We start from the raw sequence: 18713 nt of genomic DNA on the forward strand, positions 1-18713 counted from the left end.
CCACAGCACACGGTGTTGCCGCTTTGTAGGGAAGCACGTGGTATTTCATGTTATTGATCACTTCTACCATTAGTGTTAGCTTTCAGGCATTTTTCACTTTCCCCTTCAGCAGGTAGATTAACTGAGATTGAACAGGAACATCAGAGCCCTGAGTTTTCAATAGTTGCAGTTTTCATCAGATCATAAAAACTGTGGTGAAAGATGGTGAGGGAGATCTTTGGTCAGGGCTCTGTCTGCACGAATCCCATTGCCAGTTGAGTAGTCGTTTCCCCAGCTCGTAACCTTGTGGGACAGCGATTCCGCTTTGGTGTTAAGTATAAATAAGCAGAGAGATTTTCTTAGTGTTAGAAACTTCTCCATTGCCTGTTTTCCTGCCCAAACCCAGTCTTGCTGGATTCCAGACAATCCTGTCAGTGTCAGGAGCTACAGTGCACATACGTGAGCTTGCAGCTTGGGATTCATCCCTATAGGATTTGTAGTTTCATTGGCAAATAAATAAAGGAAGCTAAATGCTCAAATGTTCCTGGATAGGAGTTGAGAAAACTACATGTCTATTAAGAAGAAAAGTTTTCCAACTAAATAGATAATTCAACTTGAATATTACTATTTTTACCATTTTTTGAAAATTAAATTTTTTTTTTTTTTGGATGTTCTTAAATCCTTCCAAAACCCTTGAGGGTGCGGCTTTGGTGCTTCAGAGCATAGACCACACCCGTGGCCATCAGTCTTGTGTTTGTACGTGGTATAAACCATCATGTCCCAGATGATGTTCTCCAGAAACACCTTCAGGACTGAGTTTCCTTGTAGGTCACTTCTGAGATGTGGTTCATGACCCCATGGTGAGAGTGGTGGCAGATACACTTAATGGTGCCCTGGATGTTGTCTTGCAGAACATTGTGGCTTGGCATCCTCTTTTCGGAGTTCTTTGCTGCTCTTACCAGGACGAGACAAGATGATGCAGTGTTCAGACTGACTGACTGGTGTGTCTGGGGAACACTGTTCCTAGTGCTGTAGAGAAAGCTGGTAGAATTTCCTAAACGTTTGAACCACAGAGAAGAGGTCTGTTTTTTCTTGTGAACTTGCTGGCAATATTTAACTTAGCCGCTGCAATAAATGACTCAGCTTTGCTGTTGTCACACCCTGAGCGAAGAAGAGAGAAGTCTTAAAACATGAGCTAATTGCCAGAAGGGCCTGGTTTAAAAAAAAAAAAAAAAAAGGCAAAACATAGAAAAAGAGAAGCTTGACCTTGATTCTCCTAGTAGCTGTTTGGTTTTTATATGTTGCATATTTAAGGTTTTCTCTTTGAATTCAGTTTGGCAGGCTAGGCCAAATTCAGGCAATCTGGTCCGAGTTTGTCTGCAAAACTCAGGTCTGACAGTCACACACCCTGATATTTTTTTTAAAACTCAACTTCATGGTGGCTGCAAACAAGCTGCCTCGGTGCTTTCTTTGTATCTCACAAGGTTCACAAACGTTGCTCTTCCTGAGGGAGGAAGCACAAATGGAGCGTGTGGAGATGGTGACACACGTGGCAGCCAGCTGGACTTCAGAAAGTCTCTCCTCTGGGACAGGGGATACCAAGCACTGATTGTTTCAAAATAAGCCCAAAACTTCGAAAGGAGCTTGTCCCATCTGGGCTATCTCCGAGTGGGAGCACTGCASAGATGACCTCAGAGTGGTTTCACAGCAGTGAGTGCTACCAGCCATGCGCAGGCAGTGGTCGGAGGCCTTCGTGTAGCCGTCACACTGTGCAGGCAGCCATCGCACTGCGTATGATGCTGCCCTTTCTGAGACTAGAGGAGTCACATCTCATTTTTCTAATCCTTGCTTCTCCTTTTTTTTCTGGGGGTAAATATATCTCCATGCCAAGCCACTATCATGCTGAAAAGAGGAAGTGCTCCATTTTTACAGGAACAGGTAGCAAATGCCCAAAATAACCCCCTGCGTCTGGCCGCAGATTCCAGACATTCAGATGGGTGTAGTCAGCATGGAGATGCATTTAACTTTTCAATGTGTGCAGTGTTAGATTTTTTTTTTCCATTACAAACTGGAAAAGAGATTAAACTGCTACATTTTCCCAAGGAAACATTTTGCCAAGATTTTTATATACAAGTATATAAATGTGTGTGTATATGTGTGAATATCATCTGACTTCTTTATCCACCACCCGGCTGGTCTCAGTTACGTCACCACCAGTAGAGAAATCTGCAGYGGTTCCGCTTGAGATTCGCACTAGCATTATTGACGGTGGAATTAGATCACCATCGTTATAACAGGCCAACTACAGCAAGAGTGAGGTGCTGTTGGGGCATGTGAAGTCAGTTAGGAGAAATGCCCAACAGCCTTTTTTAACCACCTTAATAACTAGTCTTAAATTGAAGTAAATGTTTTTCGCATTTATAGCTCATAATTTGGCATTACTTGCCCCAGAGCAGTGGGGTTTCTTGCATCTGCACAGACAGTTTCCAGTCCCTTGCCTTCCTCAACTTATGCCCTGACATCACTGCACTAGATGGTTTCCATTTGGTTTGCAAGACTCGAGGGCTCTCTGCACTGAGAAATTCTTGCCTTGGCAGGGAGAGGAGTCTGCAGAGGTTTTCCTCGCCCTTCTGAAGACCAGTGAGCCACCAAGGGTCAGACTGCACCTGGGAATGGCAGACACTGGCCCTCCAGCTGGTGCCAAACAGAAAGGTTGAGTTGATTCCTGGGCTCGCAAGTTCGACATCACAGCCTTTTGACATCCAAGAGACAGGCTTTTCTGGGAAGCTAGTGGAGATGATGAAGTGTGAGTTGGGGAGGAAATCCCYGTTCTTCATGGTGTTGCAGTCGAGCTTTCTTTCACCTAATTCTGTTTTCAATGCAGAGTGCTCAGCCAAATGAATCCCTAGTGTAACTCCTCTGACGGCAGCGTACTTGGACCAAGGATGAATTTGGTCCACTATTTTGAAGTCAGACAAGGGGGTTGGCTGATCTCTCCAGCTTGCAGCACTTGAGTAGAAGAGATGCCGTCAGTCCCAGGCTCCAGTTGAGCAGGTGGACTGAGCGCAAGGCGCTTACTGCTGAGATTTTAAAAGCTGCCTGGGAGACGCGTATGCCTACCCCGCAGTGTTCGTAGCAGGTGTTGGATTTCACAATCTCATATGTGGTTTTAGAAGTCACTGTCTGAATTCTGCAGTTATCTTTGTATCACATTATAAGACCTTGAGGCCATGACTCTGCATTTTTGAGATGAATGATACTCAGTAATCTAAATTCAAAATAGAGATGAGTATCAGTCTGAAATGAGAGGCAGCAGAGACACATGGTCCTACTTGCACCCAGTAAAAGCAGGTTATATGTCATATTCTTACTGCATTGGTTGGGGTCTACTCAAGGACAGGTCCCTTTTTGTACTGAAATAAGAGCCAGGATCCACTGTCAAGAACATCACGTTGAAACGGAGCAAGAGCTGAGGGAGGGGATAAACACCAGCAGTTCTCTTTTTCTGATTTATTTTCTTTACTGCAGCTTTGTTGGGAGAGCTTAGTTAAGTGGGAAGAGAAGAAGCTGGAGTCTGTAGTGCATTTTTCCTCCTGGCTCTGCTGTGAGATAAGGAAGTGTTACTGTCCCATTATATGGATTGGCAAATGGAGGCTGGATAACCTGAGCCGGGGACTGGCGCTACACAGGAAATCCGGGGCAGAGACGGGGACTCCAGAGTCTGAATCCAGGATCTCAACCCCAAGAGCCTGCTTTCTCCTGGGAGGCCTTCGTTCCCAGCACTGCTGGCATTTCAAAGCACTGCATAGATATATGCATCCTGTATGTGAGTGAAAGACCTGTGCACAGCCTTTTGAGTGGAATATTAGCTTGGATTTTTGGCTGTAATTCTGTTTTTTTTTGCTTCTGTGGGTTTAGGTAAAATATTTGAGTAGTTCAAGGGGTTGGATACTCTGGTCATGGATGCATGTCTTAGGAAAGGTGCTACAAAGATCATCCCACTTTATATCAGACTCTAAAAGATTAAAAAAAAAAAAGCCAAGCCAGTTTTCCTTCCCTGGCTCCTTTTGGGCCATGGTATGGGTCCTATGCATGCACTGCCATCGTAGTAATACCCTTTCCAAAGGAGAAAGTGTCAGGAAGCCCCCATTTCCATCTTGCTGTGCTGCTGAAAGTTGTTCTGAACTCCCAGGGTAAACCTCCTCTGCTCAACATCTTTGCTGTGTGTCCTGCCCAGCACAGTGCTAGTCTTTGCCTGGCAATCATAATATAGATATAATAATAATTAAAAGCTTAGGTTACCGTGCTGAAGTCACCTTTGGATATAATTTCACTGTTTACTTTTTGCACTGAGACAAGGGAGCTTTGGTCTCGCAGCCAGATCTTCATCCCAGCTTTATCTCCCACCTGCACTTTGCTCCGGCAGCCGGGGATCAATAAGGAGCCGCTTCAGCCGCTGCCCGAGAGCTCCCTGGAGCTTCCTTTGGTTCCAAACCCCACGTCTTGACAGCAATGTGGGTAAGCGGGAAGCCCCTTACTTACCAGGGGTTTTTTAAGGGCACAGCAATGCCTGGAACTGCTGCCTAAGAGCTTGGGTTTTCCCCTACCCATTCTGTTTTACCCCCATGTTTTGGCTGAATCTCAACAGTTTTTGAAAAAAAAAATCTACATTCCTGAAAAGAAAGGCATCAGGACAGGGTATGCGTCGCAAGCCGAGGTCAGTTGTTGGAATGGCTGGTTCCCTGTTAGAAACATTTCTCGTGTATGGAGGCAAACTCTGTATCTCACTTTCACTAGCTGGATTTTTGCTAAACCTTTCTCTGCTAGCTTGAAGAGGCAATTCCTATTAAAAAAATTGCATGGAGCACACGCTGTGGGGAGCAGGCCCTTTCTTAACGCTTTCCTAGGGCAGAGCGTGTGTGCTATGTGATTTTGCTAACAGAGCATGTGGTTTTACCCAGCACTGTTAGGCAGGAGTGTAATATTTTTGTTTCTATATGAGCAAAAGTTGCCATGTAGATTTAATTGTGCTGGCATAGAAAAGCTTTTGCTGGTATGGCCTACAAACCACAATAGGGTATAAACATATCAGTARCAGAATTTCCTTGCTGATTAAGCTGTATTTCTATCGGGGACAATTTTAGCTCGTCTAAGATGGAGGTCCAGTGATGCTGCCCTCTTCCTGTCCCCGGCCATGCATGCCTCCCTCCTCTCGCACCACTACCGTTGTAAGTCTGCTTGTGGTGACCTTGGCCAGGAGGCTAAACCAGCCGAAAATTCTCTAAAGTAAAGAATAATAGTATTTTCAGACAGGGTGGTGCCCTGAACTTGCTCACAAGTGACTGGACAGATATCAGCACTACTGCAGGATTTTGTTTGGTGTAGAACTGGGTTCCTGCTTTGCCTAGATTTTGGGGTCTGGCACCCATTGGGGGTTCTTGGGGCAATTCAGGGCGATGACTAGGAAGAAACAGTCAAGTGTCTCAGCACAAACTCGCTCGTCCCCTGTGAGGCTTCCTTATGCTGGGAAGATCTTCCAATCCCTTAGCATCAGGACCACGTCCCTCTTGAAGCACGGCATAGTTAGGAATGGAAGAGGGAATCTGATCTGTGCGTTTATGCTCTTTTTGTGCCATAAATCACAACTGTCACCACTGATACCTGTCCAGTGATGTAAGTAAGCTCACTCTGGGACTGTTACAGCTGATGTACAGAATTTAAAACTAGGTTTCGTAAGCACCAAACTATTAAATAACCAGACTTGGGAAACATAGTGATAAAGCTGAATTCATTTCATGCAAGTGTAGAAGCTTTGAAATGTAACTCTCACTGGGTACTGCGTATTTACAGTAGTGGTGGATACTTTGCTTAATCTGGCTCCTTATTGCGGCTGGCTCAGTGTGTTTTCTATGGGGCATGCCAGTGAGGGCAGCATTAGACAAACAGCTTGTCCTCTCTGCCTTGGTTTCCCCAGTGATACAATGGGCRTAATATTTCCCTTCATATTTTAGGGCTGACCTGAGGTTTCACTAGTGAATGTTTGAAAAACACCATGTCTGTGCTAAATAATATTACTATAAATTTCTAAAAAGTGCAACTCTTTATGCTTTTCCTTTATTCCGTTCTCCTAGTCATCTTAACTATATGATCTCCATTCCCCGGAGTTCAGAGTCTCAAATAAGTATTTGAGATAAACCTATATTTCCCTTTTCTTCCTCTCCATTCCCCAAATGTATTGCTTTTAATTTTAAATTTGGGGTTACAAATCTTAGAGCTATATTGGGAGAAATTGGACAGCAAATTGAATTTGCTGTCGGGTCCTTGCTGCCTCCTGGTGGTGAGTTAATGCATCACTTCATTGAGGCTATCTTTGGGATGAGTTATGTCAAAAGTCCTGAGTTTATGAAAACATTTTGGGACTAACATTTTTAAAGTGGGTRTTTTGGAATGCAGATCTCATTAGAAGTCAATGAAGTGGTTTCAAATTTCCTTTGGAAAATGAAATCCTTGCACTGATGACCCTCATGTTCTCACACTTTCTTATAAGTGAGCTGGAGTCTGAAATAAGTATTTATGGCTTTCACAAGGACTTCTGTTTTTTCCAAAAGACTTCCTCATCTAACTGTCAAAAGCAGCAGATGATGAAAGGAGGCAGGTGCCAAAATCACATCTCACAAATAAAAAAATATCTTCCTAAATAATACTGAGAAAAATCCTAGTATTTAGAAATACTTGACAAGAAGGTGTCTGCCTTTTCCTGCCTGTCCCAGATGTTCCTCTGCAGGACCTAAGCCTKCCCCAGAATGGTTCTGGGCTGCTGCTGCTGAGAGGTTCAAGACCCAAGAGTGGTGCCTGGGCATATAATAATTATTTCAGCAGTTGGCCTCCTTATGACAAGTTGTGACCACACTGGCAGGTCTATCCTTGTCCTCTCTACAGATGCACAAGCAGCGATCCATGAGTGCTTCCCACACTCACTGCTCCTCAGAGGTGCCCTGGGTCAGTTTGGCCTCTGCTGATTCTCAGCATCCCTTGGAGAGCTGAGCAGTGACACAGGCCGCTTCCCTGAGACAAACTGGGGTCTGGAGGGAAGGTGGTTTGCAAGATCTGTCCAGATCATGCTGCTAGCATAGGGTCTAAATGCAGGGCAGGGAGCCCAGCCTCGTGGAAACTCATTGCATATCGCTGGATGAATAAGCGTTGTGGTCTGCCCACCTCTGGGGTGGGAGAGAGGGTTTCAGGCAAGGCTGCAGCTAGTGCATGGGCATATGAAGTCTGTCCTCTGTTCTCGCTGGCTCTTGGTCTTTCTTTGAATTGAAATCATGGAGTAGCTGTGGTGGGAGCTGCTGATACCCAGGCATGATTTCATCTCAGAGTCAGTTAATTCCTAGAAGCAGATTGGGAAGTAACCAACATTTCCATACTCTGATCTGCCAGATTCCCAGTGGTGTAACAGGCCAATAGCAATCAAGCAAGATGGATTTTACTAATGTCGTTTTCTGTCCTTTCTTTGACATGCGCAGGCTTTGTGTGTGAACTGGTCAAACCTCAAACTGCCCTGGGTGGATCTGGACTGGCTGATTGATATCTCCTGCCAGATAACTGAGCTGGACCTGTCTGCCAACTGCCTCGTCTCCCTTCCATCCGTGATTCCTTGGGGCCTGATAAATCTCAGGAAGCTCAGCCTGGCTGACAATCAGCTCACGGAGTTACCCAGTGTACAGTCGTCTGATGAAATTATATGTACCAGGTGTGTGCACTGGATGCCGACTGCATGCTTACAGAGAGACAGTGCAAATGAGTCAGTTGTGCTTGTGTGAAAACTGCTTAAATAAGATCATACACAGGAGCTTCTTGGTTTATTTTTGTCTGTTGCAAGGTTTAATTTAGAGTTTTCTCTTTTTCATTCTCAGTGTTTCCAAGTTATTTGTCAGGGCGATCACTGGGACATTTGTTCCTGTGTTGTCCCATGTTGCTTCTGTTTCTCTCCAGTTCTAGTGAGCTCCCCTCCTGTTAGAGGGGAGTTCAAGCCCAGATGGATGTTTGCGGTCTAGTATCAGTTATCTGACCTATCTTTCCAGACCATTTCTGTCTGCTCCTTGACAGGGTTAACTTTCTAAATATGGCTTTTTGCTTTGCCCTGGGAGAACACATTCCAGCTGCTTTCATTCAGATGTAGAGCTGCCCTGATAAAATAGGTGTCTACAGCAACATGAGTCTTTTCTAGTGTTTTCTTGATACCTGACTATCTTCTGTACTCACAGGTTACTCGAGGTCGACGTGTCCAGCAACAGACTCTCTACTCTCCCTTCTGGATTCCTACATCTTAAAAACCTTAAAAAACTCGTCGCTGCCAAAAACTATATGGAGAAGTTATTTGACGAGGAAAACAGTACGTGAGGTCCAGTGTTGCATTACATTTCAAGGCCTGATTTGTAAGGGGGAACCCCAAACTTAAAACAATGCCTTAAAGCCAGTATTAGCTACAGATGCTTAGCATCTCTCAAGCGTTTATGCAAAATACATGAAAGGCCTGGTTATTTGTATTGCTTRGGTTATCTTTTGGCTCTTTATCTAGTGAGTTTTCATTATCAGACTGCTATCAGACTTGCATCAAATCTGCAATGTTTTGTGTTTTTAGCAACTAATTGGATTGGTTTAAGGAAGCTGCAGGAGTTTGACATCTCTGACAACAGGTTGGTGGAACTTCCAACGGTTTTTCTATACTGCTTCAAGTCCCTAAACATACTGAATGTTTCCAGAAATCAGCTGAAAGTGTTTCCAGATCCCTGGGCCTGCCCCTTGGTAAGTCAAACTGCTCTGTCAGAACCAGAGGCTGAAAAAAGCTGTAGAAACAATGCAAAGAATATACTGGGATACATGTCTTACACTAAAAGGGCTGTTCTGTTTCTGTAGAAGTGCCCCTTCCTGACTTGGTTTGTGAGTCTCAGACCAAGTCTTTCTGAGGTTCAGCCTTTGTCATAATGTTGATGGCCTCGGTGGAAAACTTCCAGAAACATGTTTTACATGGATGCATTAGCTTTGTCTAGTTCGTATGAACAGAAGTACTATTAGGATCATTTTACAGAATGCACGGCCTTTCTTCAAAATTAACTTTGCCCAAACCTACAGATACATCAGGCATCTATACCCACACATCACTGTCACTTTATTCCTGATTGCTACAAGAAAAGTTAATGACAAGACTGCATGGATAGCAAGAGAACAGTATATTTGGCTAAGTGTTTGTTTATGGTGGAAAAACAAATGGTGATGGTTTTCAAAATAACTTCTGAAATACTTCTTTTTAAAAAAAAGAATTTGCCCATTGATGCATGCCCATTAAAGCATGCTACTCCTCAGCAAATCCTATGTGTGCGCATGCRCAATAGTTTATCTAGATAAACAGATCTGAAGAGATTGCCTGGAATGAATGTATTAATGCACTGAACATGTGACAGCTGATCTACCTGATTCTTTAAAGATGCGTTTATCTTTTTTGTTTCCCAGAAATGTTGTAAAGCATCTAGAAACTCACTGGAATACCTACCTGATGCATTGACTATTTTTTGGAAGAATCACCTCAAAGAAGTGGATTTTTCTGAGAACTCACTGAAAGAAGTTCCGCCAGGACTCTTCCAGCTTGAAGTAAGTGTCAGTTCTTCCCACCTGGCAGATATTTCTGTTAGTACCTATTCAGAGCTTGAAGTCATAGTGGTGGCTGCCTGGTTAAGATAGGAGACTACCTGCTATTTTGTGGTGATGAACACTGCCATTGCACAGTGCCTCTGAGCACCCTGTAACCCCCCAAATGACCATGTTCCAGCCATCATCCAACACGATATGGCATCTAGCTTTTGACACAGATCCTTTGAGAGCTATTTGGATGTTTGTGGTTTTCTGTTTTGGGGACCTCACTTTGGAAGACAACCACTGTATTGTGGCTGCAAGTTCCAGCCTTTGAAATACAGATGTTAAGTGTGCTCACAAATAGATGTGGGTTAAAAAAAAAGGCAAGGCAAATTCTTCTTAATCTGGCACACCAATGTGGTGTAATTAATTATTAGTCTTTCTCTGTTGATAGTATGGTTTGGAAATGGCATATTTGAATGCCCTAAACAATATGAGTTGGCATCTCACTGACTTTTATGCTTGTGCAGATTAAATAGTTCTGCTCATTCCCTACTTACTCATTTAATGAATGATGATTAGTTCTATGGCTTGTCTTGGTGGTGTGTGAAACATTTGCTAGGGAATCTGTCTCCCTCCAGAATAAATCTGGTTTAGGGTAAGATATCTCTCAAAGCCTCAGAGTATGTTCACCAAAGTTTCCTCTACATTTTGCAAACCCCTTTGTGCAAACCTGCCTCTTCTTCTCAGTGGTCATCACAGATCCATAGTTTTGCTTCAAAATTCTTCAGAATTTGTGGCTTCCCATGGTTTCTCATGAAACCAAGCAGAACTTGGTAGTTTCCTCCAAGCTTCCCTTCCAGATTGTGAAATTCAGGGTCATGGAGTTGGAAATAGAGGTAAATTTTTGTGCAGAAGTTTGGCTATTTGCATTATAGTTCATACCCATTTCTAATTTGAACCTCAGGGATGTGCTGTAAAGAAGCCTCTGGCTCCTGCCTAGAAGCAGAGTGATGAGGATCATTTGCTCCCTCAATTGTTTTTTTTCTTTTAACGACCTCTATAGATTTGGGCCGCTTTCTTGTAGCCATTTGTTTTCAATTGGCATTTCTCTTGAAACAGAATGAATCTTACAGGCTATTGTCTCCGAAACTTGCATTTTCTGAATGTGTTAAAAATAAGCCCGGTGGGTGGGAGCTACCATAGCAGATGTTAAACGCTAGATGGTGCTTCAAGGGCACGTTTCCTTGGGTGCCGCTGCCCGGAGACTGCAGAGGGGTTGGATGTGAAGGCCAGGGAGGAGCTCAGTGCAGTCCCTGCTGATGGCCTGGCTGTGAAGTTAGCGTGCTTTGGCTGCCCTAAATAATGCCAGTTATTATCCATTCTTATCTCTTCAGACTCAGATAAAGGAAATAAACATCAGGTCTTTTCAGTTCCCGCAGGGCTAGAGTGTGGTTTAAACTATGACTATCTCTTGCCTTCCAAAGGAGCCATGACTCAGTTCTTGAGACTAATTTGCTTCTCTTGAAGAGATCTGACCCTCTCTGGGGGAAGTATGCAGGTTAGAGTCTGGTCAGCTTTTCCCCATCACAAGCTGACAGAGACAGCCTAATTTGGATGCTGTAGTTCCTTCCCTTGGGCATGTTCTAATGCAGCAGAGGCCTTCTTGCATGCTGCGACAGAAGGTTTGAAGGAAGTTGTCTACTGCTGTTGTTGCCTYGCTTCTGGAGGCACCCGTTCTCTTCCTGAAAGGCAGCAAAAGTGGAGAAGTTGGAGCTGAGAGAAAAGAGGTGATTGCAAAACAAGGACTGGTGATCTCCAGAATGAGTTGTGAAGAGCCACAGCCACTTGAAAGTAACTAATTTTCCCCCTGTGGAGCAGGCACATAAGCATTGCATATAATCTCACCTCCTGGAGGGTGGCTTTTGTCAGGGATTGTGGGGGACATGTAGTATGGATACAGTTGACTAAAAATGCAGCGCTCCAGCTAGACCGCACAGAACAAAGTTTGTGCTGATTCTGGAACATGTAGCCTCCCTTTTCTCCAGCCTCCTGCTCAGGGATATTTTGGGGGAGAAGTGTGAAGCATTGTCACTGAACAGCCCCATGCTGACRCTTGGAGAGAGCTTGATACCCGGTGCCAAGGGAGGACTGATTCTTTTTTACGACTGGAGATTCAAGCCGATGGAAGAATAATGATGATAAAAGCATCAGCTGACAAGATGCAAGTGGCAGGGAGGTTTTCTAGTTTGCACTCTTCTCCATCTCTTGCCTCCGGTGATTCCCTCTGCATATTTACCATTTTATATTTTGCTTTACCTTCCCAAGTGGCATCAAAGCCCAGTGGTGCCCCTCTCGTATCACTAGAGGGAGCGTTTTGCATGGTAATTGCTGATCCAGCGCTGCCCGTTGTCCATCCCTTCTGTCACATGGATGCCTCATACTTTTCCATTTGATAAAGGGGGAGAAAAGCCAACAGACTGCCTTCATGAGACATTGTTAATCTGGTTCAATGAAAACCTGACATAAACCTTTTGTATTTTGTGGAGCACATCTAGCATCAAACACACCTAAAGCTGAAGTCTCTGCTGGTACAACACAATTTCCGTAGGGTATAATTCATTAACACTAAGGTAGTTATGGCACTGAATAATTTAGCTGATGTTCTGCTTACCTCAGTTTTCATGGAGGGATTTGCAGACTAATGCTGGTTGAAATTTTTCCATAGAAAACTGGTTTTCAGTGGAAAATTGGATTTTCAGCCAAATGAAAATGTTTGTTCCAGTCTCAACATTATTTTTAAAGGAAGATGAAAGAGCAAAAACTATATAAATCTTATGTGAATTGATTTTTTTTCTTTTATATTTCAGTTAAGTTTAAAGGAGGGCTTGTGTTTAACCTTATTCAGAGTATTTGCAGCTGAGTCCTATCTGTGTGGTGTTGCTTTACAAGTCAGCTTCAGTTCTTGTTGTTAAAGTGTCTCTCTGCAGTGTGTGTGKGGGGGAAAGTAAGTAGGTAAATTGTGTAAATCGTGAAAAGTTAATTTAGATCCTTTCCATTTTTAATTGACATGCAATAGCAAGCGATTACAAATTCTCCTTGTGTAAAATAGTTGACATTTTGTATGTTGATCTTATACATAGACAACAGGTGTAAGCTTCCTCTGCCATTAGCTTGCACACACATATAAGACTTCTCATCCGTATGTGGCAGTTTGTGGATGTAAATTGTACCATTCTTTTCCATTTGGGAAAGTTTCCTTAATCAAAGTAAAATGTTCTCTTAAATGGATTGTTTCCAGTCGTATCCTTCAGCAAGCAGAGTAGTAATCTCCCAGAACTAACAGTGGTGTTGCTTTTTGCAGAAAATACGCTGCTGGAGACAAAAGGGAAATGTGTGCATGCTAGGCAGCCTGGACAGGATGTTCCGATGAATAAGATGTACTTTCCTCATGTTATTTAACAGCCAGGCTAAAAAACCTCTTTCTGTGTGGTTGATGGACTCTGGCTCCTAACTCCAGGCTTTTCCCTCTTTTAGGCTTTGGTGTCTCTGAAGTTGCTGGGAAATCAGCTATCTACATTGCCTTCGCAAGATAAGTGGAATTGCAAACAACTTAAAACACTGGATCTTTCTAAAAACCAACTTGGGAAGTAAGTGTTTCTTTTAAATTGTATCTCAGAAAACAAAGGCTGAGGAAATAATAGCAAACCTGATCCCTCGCGTAACACAAAGGGTGTCAGTGGTGAATTAATTACCTGCATAGAAAGCATTGATATCCGCATACCACGTCTCTGAAGTATATTGTGTGTCTGTGACAGTGATGAATTATCCCTTACTGGCTCTTTGGATATTTAGCACACTGTATCGTTTATTAAGTGGATAGATTACTCATAATGGCAATTTAATTTCAGAACTTGTAGAACTTTCTTTAACCCAGCGTTTTGTTCATCACTACAAATACTAGTTTGTGGGGAGTGTATCTTAACCATAAACCATCTGGCTGGACTGAAGTTTGTAGTTAGCGTGGGAGTATTGTTTTGGAAAATATGAAAAATCTTTGTTTTTTGAATGGAAGTGTAACCAGCTGCAAGTTCATAGAGAAGACTGACATTAATAAGGTCATCCAATAAAAAAGTGATGTTCTTCTACTTAGAAGCTACAATAAGGATGTTTAATATAGAGACTTAAAAGTCCATTCTCTTCTCCAGAACTACATTTAATTGTGTCATACTTGCATACATACATCTTCTCATTTGGGTGCCTGTCCAGGGTGCCAGTCCTTAGGAGCTGCTGTGTCAGTTGATAAGTACAAATTAATATTTTTTGAATGTCTTAGTGCATTTCCAGAGTTGTGTTGTTGGGTCATCTTCTTGGAGACTGACAGGTGAGAGCAGGGAATGGCAGCAGGTCGATTCTCCAGTGCTTCTTGTGAAGCTTGTTCWATTTGCTGCTTGACAGTCTTCTTAACCTTGATACCCGTAAAGCCAGGGGTCAAGTGCTCTCGCCCTGGGAGCTGAAAGYGCTGCCTTGCAGAACTCTGTTGATTTGCCAGAAGAAAACCATTGGGCCTGGACAAGTGTTGGTGGAGTCTAGCTCTGTGATTGCACTTTGGGGCTTCAGTCCCATCTCTCAGAAACCGAGGGGAACCTGTAGGAGGGCCTGACCCTGCATTGCCTAGCACCCTGGGCGCACAGCTCCAGCATGACTCTGAACTGCTCTTTTTTCCCCACGTTGCCATTTTGTTTTGCCCACAGGAATGAGGAGGGATTTAAAACAAAACGGATTCCCTTTTTCACCACGAAGAGCAGGGTGCGCGCTGGCCCCGAGGCAGGTAAGCTCCATGGCAGTGTGCTGCCCAGAGCGGATGCAGGGAAGGCAAGGGCTGAGGAAGCCAGGTGAACTGAGAAGGGATCTGTGGAGGTTGGCTAGGGGGAAATCACCATAAATTCAGCTGCTGTTTTAAGTGCAGCAGCATTTAAATAAAGAGAAAATATGTTTAGCTAAATTGCTAAAGAAATGGTGCAACTGGTTGGTGCCATCAACACAGGAAGGTGAAGAATGGGTGAAACCTGTTTCTTTCACTGAGTTTCTATTCTTATCTTTAAGATTATTCTTTTTAGTCAGAGTACTCACTGGTATACTCAGAAGGGAAATTAACCCATAGTTAGTGTTATTACTCTTAGCATCATTTCTGTGGTTGAATTTGTAAATTGGGTTTTTTTCCCTTGTSTCTCTGATTTGCACCCAAAGTTTGGGGCAGAGCAGAAGAGATTTTTTGAATTAGTGCACGTGAAATCCCAGAGAGAACAAAGGACTATTTGAAGGTATTTGCACTGCTCCCTGCTCTCTGTGGGATTCATCTGCATTTCTTTTTGCTTGTTTGTTTTATTTTAAAGCACTTGGAGAGCTTTCTTATATTCAGCTGACTAAAGAATGGCTTGTTCTAAAGCATTCTTTGGGAATTGCAGAGTGGAAGAGAGCTGGCATCTTTGTGTTGCACCCCAGAGCAGTCCTCAGCTGCTTGCAGGGGGGAGAAGTCCTTCTGCAGCAAATGCTTTCTTAGTCTGTCCGCCCTGAAAATTGTGTGTGGTCTCAGGTCAACATGCATAGGTAAAAATGGTAAATGTAACAAGTTACAGTAAGGGAGAAATGGGTTCAATATAGCCTTAGTAGTGTTAGTTTTAAGCTCCAGTTCACTCTTCTGGAGGGCAGTGGCTCTACCTGGACCTCCAGGCAAGGCTTGTCTTACCGCATTTGGCATCTGGAGGTGGAGGCTGCTGCTCAGCAAGTCGTGTGTGTGCACCCTTGTGAGGAGAAGAGGTTGGTCTGCATTGTTTTCAAACTAGGAAATGGAAATACAAATGCCGCGACGTCAATGAAATCCTGAATGCAGGAATAGGAATTGGAAATGGAAATAGGAGTCTGAATCTCCCAAATCTGTGGAGTCTGAGGCACCCTCAATTCTCGTCTGTGCAGTGCTGCAGCAGCATTTCCCAACAGGGAGAGAAGGGCAGAGTGCAGCGGGCAAAGGCTGCTAAAAACTGCTCTAAGGGGAATTGCAAACCCAGCCTCACCCTGCTACACAAGGGGAGGATGGACTCTGCGCTGGTGCCATCCGAACAGCCTTGGCACAGCATACCCTGGTGCAACATAGAGCTGCCTGAGGTTGCTTCAGGTTGCAGAAGGGCCCCGGCAAGCCCACCTGGCTGGTGCCAGGGTTGAGTAGCCACAGAGACCGAGTGAAGCCAGCTCATCTTTTTCTCTCTGTTCTTGTGCCAAGTATAGCTTGGTGAGACTAGAGGATGTGGCCAAGAATTTAAAGAACATCAAGAGAAAACAGAAGCTGGAATACATCAGCTGCTCACAGAAATCTCCTAGTGAGGTGGGGGGCAAGTTTTCGTATGCTTTTACCAACAAAGCTATTTACTCAAGTCTAGATTATTTAAAGAGAATAATTTATAGATGCTCACTATACTTGATTGATAAATCTCAGAATAACTCCATGCACATGCATGTGGTGTTCGTGGCATTTACTCATCCAAAAATATAGTTTTGAGATGGGATTTTGTTTTAATTTTTATACAGTTCTTTAAAAGCAAATCTGAGCTCAAGCCAGAGAAGTCATAAATAACTCATGAATAAATAATTGCAATTCATAAACACCTTGAGCTTGCTTCCAATATAGTACACTCCTTTCCACCTTGAACTCTTTGGTGAATTGAGAGTATTCCTACTATTTTAGGTATTTGCTCCTACATGTCCAAAAGAGACTAAATCTGTCTGTGCCTAGGTGCATACTGATGAGGAACAATGAAAAGTTTAAGTCCAGCGATGAGCCAGAAAGGAAGTGAACTGAATCCATGAATAAGCCTGCTGTTTTCCTAAAATAATCCCAAAGATGATTTTTTATGTGAAAACTCAAAGGCAGACTGTGACACGCTGCCCACACCAGACAGTCCTGTCACATATATAAAACACCCTGCACACAGTAGGACTCTATCTTGCTCCTCTTCTGATCTTAGCTTAGGCCCAAACTGCTGTTAATATTAGACTGGGAAGCTTTTTCCTGAAAAAACCTCTTCCATTTTCTTTTTTTCTTTTCTGGCTTAGTTACAGATCCTCAAGTCTTCTCTGTAGTGGAAAAACATCTTGTTGGAAGTACAACTGTCCCGTCCTTGAGAAAGGATGTGTTTCAGGTCTCAGTTGCTTTTATTGACTGTGGAGGCAGCAGATGGTGCTGGTTGTACTTTATTAATCAGAGACCCAAAATCTGCTTGTCCTTGTGTGGCCTAATTCTCCTTGACTTCAGGATGCTTCTTGGTAGATATATGTGACACTCAAGACAGCAACACAATTCATGGCAGCTTTTCATGCCGCTATCCCTGGAGTAAATCGTGAAGCAAAATGATGCTCTTTGGAACTAACTGAATTTCTCTTTGTCTGAACCTCTCCAGCTACAGCAATTCGGCAATGCAGTCGTCGCTGTTGTTGCTTGGGTAGCTCCCAAAATACGCTAGTTTTTGTTCAAACACGTAGGAAGACCGAAGTGCCCTGAACCCTTGCTGTGTAAAACAGACCAGAGGAGCAAAGGCAGGCAGYGTTTTGGAGGTGATGCAGGGTAGCAGTCTGTCAGCTGCAGTTTGGGTTTTCCTCTCCGTTGTTATTAACTTGATATGTTGCTCCAGGCTGCAACATGGGGGCCTAAACATCAGTTCTGACCAGTTTCTGACTTTCCTCAGACAATGTGAAAAAAACACATTGAAAACCATTGCGCCCTTGGTATGTTCTTTCACTGCAAGCTGTTGGGCTGAAGTAGGGGGAGTCCACAAGTTGTTATCAGCTATCCAATGGCAAAAAAAACACCATAGCACTCGTGCTCTGAAGTCTAGTCCTCTAAGCAGCCCTAGAGTCTCTCCCTCAGTACCCCAGAGGTCCTGGAGATCATCATGTTCAAACATACACATCACTGTGATTATAAAAATTGTGATGTGAGCATTGATTTTGGTCACCATTGAAGGCCGTGTGCTTTTCTGTTGTTGCTTCTTGGTGGTTCCTGCCAAGGGACATGACCTCATGTGTTTCCCACAAAGTTGAGGTGAAGACTCTTGGTCCATAGCCTTGCTGCCTGTTACATTTTAAAGGTGCAACTTGTTTCTTGTCTTGTTTCAGGTCCTTTTTTGGAATTCCCAGCATTTCTGAGTGATTCTCTGGAAGTGCTTTATCTGAACGACAATCAGCTGGACTCTGTCCCGCAGTCCATTTGCCTTCTGAAAGGTTTAACAGAACTTTATTTAGGAAAGTAAGTCCGTGCCCTGGAAAAGCGATGCAGTTTTATTTCCATGTTGTTTTAGTGACCAGTCTTCCGTGGAGCCCCACCCCAGATGAACAGTGCCTTTGAAGTCAGAAAGCTGGAAAGAGTCAGCCCATGTAGAGCTGTGCTCATCATTTACTTTAGATAAGGAGGAGGCTGGCCTTTTATATTAGGGAAGATGATCTAATGCTTTGAGCACCAGCCTGAGAATCTAGTGTGCCTCAAGTTAATTCTGACTCTTTGCTGTCTGCTTCCATGGCTTGTGAGTCAATAACTCATCATTTTTGCCTATATTTCCTCAACTATCCAGTAAAGATGACTACACTTGTCTGCCCCAGAAGATAAATTAAAGTTATACATCACTATAAGGATGGAAATTGCTATTGAAGTGATGAGTAGTCTTATTAAAATATTAATGGAAGATTTCTGCAAGGAGAGAATATTGTAATCTGAGAGTCCATGAGAGCAGCTACTTACACACAAAGCCTGGTTGTTGGTAGATTTATTTGTTTTTGTACAGTAACCCTGGTATCCGAGAGCTTCCTCCAGAGCTTGGACAGCTGGCTAATCTCTGGCAGCTGGATATCGAGGAACTAAATATCAGTAACGTTCCTGCAGAGATCAGAAAAGAGGGTAAGGCTGATCCTGTGTGTTCTTTATTACATTGACTGAACATATAATCAAAATTGCTTCCTTCTAATGGTCTTGAACATGAACAGACAGTATGTGCCCAAGCCCTTGTTGCGGCTAACTGGAATTGCATAGGAAAACTTCCTTCACATATTTGCAAGTT

The 18713-nt window shown here is 43.4% G+C and overlaps 1 protein-coding gene across 1 annotated transcript in view; it reads left to right on the forward strand.

Annotated features, from left to right (window-relative positions):
- The window catches only part of LRRK1 (leucine rich repeat kinase 1), a 76867-nt gene that overhangs the window by 24773 nt on the left and 33381 nt on the right, over positions 1-18713 (forward strand). Inside the window, exons 7-14 of the mRNA XM_026074866.1 lie at positions 7503-7729; positions 8244-8371; positions 8621-8784; positions 9490-9627; positions 13147-13259; positions 14364-14440; positions 17779-17908; positions 18441-18553. Coding sequence (XP_025930651.1) covers positions 7503-7729; positions 8244-8371; positions 8621-8784; positions 9490-9627; positions 13147-13259; positions 14364-14440; positions 17779-17908; positions 18441-18553 — 1090 coding nt within the window. The remainder of the gene's footprint in view (positions 1-7502; positions 7730-8243; positions 8372-8620; positions 8785-9489; positions 9628-13146; positions 13260-14363; positions 14441-17778; positions 17909-18440; positions 18554-18713) is intronic.

Source organism: Apteryx rowi, unplaced genomic scaffold, assembly GCF_003343035.1.
Source record: "Apteryx rowi isolate R43461 unplaced genomic scaffold, aptRow1 scaffold_11, whole genome shotgun sequence".
Classification (NCBI taxonomy): Eukaryota; Metazoa; Chordata; class Aves; order Apterygiformes; family Apterygidae; genus Apteryx; species Apteryx rowi.